The sequence below is a fragment of the Austrofundulus limnaeus genome, unplaced genomic scaffold, assembly GCF_001266775.1.
Source record: "Austrofundulus limnaeus strain Quisiro unplaced genomic scaffold, Austrofundulus_limnaeus-1.0 Scaffold860, whole genome shotgun sequence".
NCBI classification, from domain to species: Eukaryota; Metazoa; Chordata; class Actinopteri; order Cyprinodontiformes; family Rivulidae; genus Austrofundulus; species Austrofundulus limnaeus.
The window spans coordinates 72,428-77,120 of record NW_013953262.1 but is presented as its reverse complement, the minus strand read 5'-3'; the positions used below and the strand labels follow the sequence as shown (position 1 = coordinate 77,120).

Below are 4,693 nucleotides of genomic sequence, written 5' to 3'. Positions count from 1 at the left end.
CAAACCAACAAATTAACAAACAAACCAACAAATCAACAAACAAACAAACCAACAAATCAACAAACAAACAAACCAACAAATCAACAAACAAACAAACCAACAAATTAACAAACAAACAAACCAACAAATCATCAAACAAACAAACCAACAAACAAACCAACAAATCATCAAACAAACAAACCAACAAATCATCAAACAAACAAACCAACAAATCAACAAACAAACAAACCAACAAATTAACAAACAAACAAACCAACAAATCAAACAAACAAACCAACAAATCAACAAACAAACAAACCAACAAATTAACAAACAAACAAACCAACAAATCAAACAAACAAACCAACAAATCAACAAACAAACAAACCAACAAATTAACAAACAAACAAACCAACAAATCAAACAAACAAACCAACAAATCAACAAACAAACAAACCAACAAATTAACAAACAAACAAACCAACAAATCAAACAAACAAACCAACAAATCAACAAACAAACAAACCAACAAACAAACAAACCAACAAACAAACAAACCAACAAATGAACAAATCAACAAACAAACCAACAAACCAACAAATGAACAAATCAACAAACAAATCAACAAATCAACAAACAAACCAACAAATCAATAAACAAACAAACAAATCAACAAACAAACAAACAAACCAACAAATTAACAAACTAACAAATCAACCAACAAACAAATCAACAAATAAAGAAACAAACAAACCAACAAAAAACAACAAACAAACAAAGAAACCAACCAACATTAGGATCTGATCACAGCACACAGGAAGTCAGACAACAACAACAACAACAACAACAGCAAGTCTCCACCTGTCTCAGTTTGACTTTGACTTCCTCCAGACCTCCGATCTGGTCCCAGCGCAGCGGGACCACCTCAGTCCTGCCCAGACTGCTCCTCAGGCAGGACGGACCCACCAACTTCACAGCCTCCAGGAAGTGCTTCAGACCCACCTGCTGGTCTCCTGAGCCCTGCAGAGTCAGACCAGCAGAGTCAGACCAGCAGAGTCAGACCAGCAGAGTCAGACCTGCAGAGTCCTCTGGTGGGACGCAGCAGGACAAACCTGTAGACCTCTCAGGGTTTTGCTGACTCACCTTCACAGAGTCCCTCAGAGCCTTCATGGCAGCTTCCCTGCACAGAGCGCTCAGATCCGCCCCCACGTACCCCGCTGTGATCTGAGAGAGTTCTGCCAGGTCCAGACCCGGACACACCGGCATCTTCTGACACAGAACCGACAGGATGGACATCCTCTGCWGCAGAGTGGGAGCTCCGATGATCACCTGCAGGACGGACCGACCCTCAGAACTTTAATAAGAACGTTCAGATGTAAACAGAAGAACCCAGCGGACCTCTTGGTCAAACCTTCCAGGTCTGCGCAGAGCCGGGTCCAAGCTGTCCGCTCTGTTAGTGGCTCCGACGACCAGGAACCCATCGGACCGGTCCATCCCGTCCATCAGCGTCAGCAGCTGAGCCACCAGTCGGTTCTCCGGTGCCGACGACCCAGTTCTCCTCGGGAACAGAGAGTCCAGCTCGTCCAGGAAGAGAACGCAGGGACCTTCTTCTGCTGCCGACTGAGCGCGCTCAAACACGAGCCGCAGAGCCTCCTCGCTCTCACCGGGCCGAGACCCCACCACCTGAGGAACACCAGAACCTTAAAGTTCTCCTGGAGAACATCAGGACCTTAAAGTTCTCCTGAAGAACACCAGAACCTTAAAGTTCTCCTGGAGAACAACAGGACCTTAAAGTTCTCCTGAAGAACACCAGAACCTTAAAGTTCTCCTGGAGAACATTAGGACCTTAAAGTTCTCCNTCCTGGAGAACATCAAGACCTTAAAGTTCTCCTGGAGAACATCAAGACCTTAAAGTTCTCCTGGAGAACATCAGGACCTTAAAGTTCTCCTGGAGAACATCAGGACCTTAAAGTGGTCTCTGAGTCAAACCAATCAGGGATCAGATCTTTGGTACCTCTGGTCCTCGGACCACCAGCAGGCTGGCTCCCACCTCCTGGACCACCTTATGGACCAACAGGGTCTTCCCGACTCCCGGAGGCCCGATCAGGAGCACCCCTCTGGGACAGGAGACCCCCAGAGACCTCAGGGTGTGGGGGTAGAGCAGAGGCAGCTGCAGCGTCTCTCTGAGGGACGAGGTCACCTGCAGGGGWCAGACAGTTGGAGACACTCAGGTCAACCAGAGAAACCACCTTCCTGTCCAACAGACTGAAACAAGTTCAAACTGAGGTCAGAAACACGAGCTAAAAGCTGCAAACAGCTGAAAGCTGCTAACACTGAGCTAAATCTAAAATTATGACAAACACAAAACATAGCAACAGGCTAGCTGAAAGCTAAATGTAGCAAAATGCTAACAAAGTAGCCAAATGATAGCCAAAAGATCCAAAATGCTAACTAAAAGTAGCCACATGCTAACGTTAGCTAAAAACCAGTATGTATTTATAAAGGTGAGGATGAACCAGCTGACCTCCTCCAGTCCTCCCAGTGGGGGGGTCTGCTGGTCCTGGAGCTGACTCTTATAATGCTGGACTGTCTGGACCCCAGAGACCTCCACAGCAGTGTTTGAAGTGATTGAACCAGAACCACCAGAGTCCGGACTGATGTGGTCCACGACAACATATCTAACAGGTGTACCATGGTCCTCCAGGTCTACCACGAAGTCCTGGTGGACAGAAAGACCCTGCAGCAGGTCCTTCACCAGCTCATGGACAAGCCCACCTGAAGTTCTCCTGAAATCCGGACTCTGGACCACCACGGTTACTGTGACAGACTTCAGTTTGGGGCAGGGTACGGGTCTCAGCTGACTCGGGTCCAGGATSAGCTGTGAGGGGACCTGAGAGATCAGACCAGGGCTGAAACACTTCAGGTCCATCTGCAGGAAGTCCTCCGTCAGGTCCGAACGGGGCCAGGCGGTGCAGAGGCAGCTCCCCCCGGGGACAGAGACCAGAACCGGGGAGCCCAGTCTCAGACCCAGCGCGGCCATCAGACCCGGACCCAGCCTGCATCTCTGAGAACCCCGGTCCGAAGGATCCACAGACACGAGTCTCATCAGGACCCACCGGAACCAGCGACAGCAGGATCCAAAACAAAACACRACCAGAACTTTGGAGCTTTAGCTACATGCTAACAAGCTAACGGACTGTTTACAATAAAAAGTTAATTAACCGCGTGTTAAGTTTTAACATTAAACTTAAACTAAACCAATAAAAGCTGCGATGAATCGATGTGTTTAAAGTTCACAGCAGATGATTATTTTTAACATTTATTCATATTTTCAGAGATAAACAACTGTTTATAAAAACCACGCGGTGCCGCTGAAACAAGATGGCCGACAAAAAGCTTTTCCTGTTCCGCCTCTCCGAAATACTTACTCAGTCATTTCATTTGTRTTTTATGATTTATTTTAAATTAATGTAAGAATATGAGAAGCCTTATTGTTCGGTTAGTTATGAATTTAATATAATAAAAAGTTATTTATAATTAGTTTCAAGCGAACGTTTATGTAAATTAAATGTAGAAACCCCAAAATGCTGTTTTATTATCACAACTAAAATATCCTAAATCCTGAGCAGTTTTTCAGTTTATTAACAATAATAAATGTTGGAGGTGTAAAAAGACACGGTTRGTCCCAGGGAAGGGTTCTGGTTGTCCAACATTCTGTCTTCACCTGGCTCCACCTGCTGGACAGAAGCAGAACCTTCACTCAGTTGTCTCATTCTGTTATGGGTTTTTTAAAAACTTTCTTTAAAGATAAAATATATTTATATAGAAACGTGAAACAAAATGAATTATCGCGAGAACAGCAGCGGTTTAAACAGTTGGTAATCAGCCTCAGGTAGGTTAGGGGAGGTCACGTGACTTTCTATTTATACCTGAATGGAGCAGCAGGTGGTCCTGCAGCTACTCTGAACCAATCAGAAGGTTTGTTTTATTTTAAAGTTTAGATCATCTGAGTAAATAATAAAAACCTGAGTGTCAGTTTTCATGTTTGTGTTTTTATGAAACATTTTCATATTTTCTCAGCTGTGTAGGAAGCAGTGGTTGACCTCTGACCCCCCCTCAGTGGGTCAGGCTTGGCTCAGCCCGTCTCCTCTGTCATCAGCGGTCCAGATCTGAGTCCTGCAGGGTGTAATCCAGCCTGTGAGTGAGCTGCAGCGTCACTGCAGGCCTCACAGCGCTGGGGGGCTCTGAGGGGGGGCTCAGGGTCAGAGTCGTCCTTGTTGTCTGACAGAAGCCTGCTAACGTCTCTGTGTTCACAGTGAAGAAGCAGACCCAGTCTCAGGACCACCATGTCCACCCTCCTGCGCTGCGTCTCCAGCTCCTGCCTGGCTCTGTCCCAGAGGACGCTCCGGCAGAAAACCCTCAGCAGGAGGACCTTCAGGACTTTCCCAGTCTTATGGGACCAAACGGCCTCCAGAGGTAGGAGTCCCGAGTCCTCCTGAGGCTCTCTGGTCCACCTTGAGTTGAGGATTTAGGGCCTGACGGTTTTTTGTTTTGGTCCAGAGGAGTGGAGACCTGCACAGATGTTTGGTTTGATGTTTTTAGATTCAGACGTGTCCCGAGTATGACCTGCAGGAGGACCGACCTGCAGGAGGACCGACCTGCAGGAGGACAGACCTGCAGGAGGACAGACCTGCAGGAGGACAGACCTGCAGGA

The 4,693-nt window shown here is 46.7% G+C and overlaps 2 protein-coding genes across 2 annotated transcripts in view; one reads left to right on the top strand and one right to left on the bottom strand.

Moving 5' to 3' along the window:
- Positions 1–3,291, bottom strand: part of afg2b (AFG2 AAA ATPase homolog B) — a 7,809-nt gene extending 4,518 nt beyond the window's left edge. The window contains exons 1-5 of the mRNA XM_014029143.1: positions 2,504–3,291; positions 1,994–2,179; positions 1,378–1,662; positions 1,123–1,308; positions 841–999 (exon numbers count right to left, since the gene is read on the bottom strand). Of these exons, the coding sequence (XP_013884597.1) occupies positions 841–999; positions 1,123–1,308; positions 1,378–1,662; positions 1,994–2,179; positions 2,504–3,085 (1,398 nt within the window). The 5' untranslated portion in view covers positions 3,086–3,291. The remainder of the gene's footprint in view (positions 1–840; positions 1,000–1,122; positions 1,309–1,377; positions 1,663–1,993; positions 2,180–2,503) is intronic.
- Positions 3,292–3,444: 153 nt separating this feature from the next.
- nnt2 (nicotinamide nucleotide transhydrogenase 2) overlaps positions 3,445–4,693 on the top strand; it is a 19,982-nt gene continuing 18,733 nt past the window's right edge. The window contains exon 1 of the mRNA XM_014029141.1: positions 3,445–4,455. Coding sequence (XP_013884595.1) covers positions 4,326–4,455 — 130 coding nt within the window. The 5' untranslated portion in view covers positions 3,445–4,325. The remainder of the gene's footprint in view (positions 4,456–4,693) is intronic.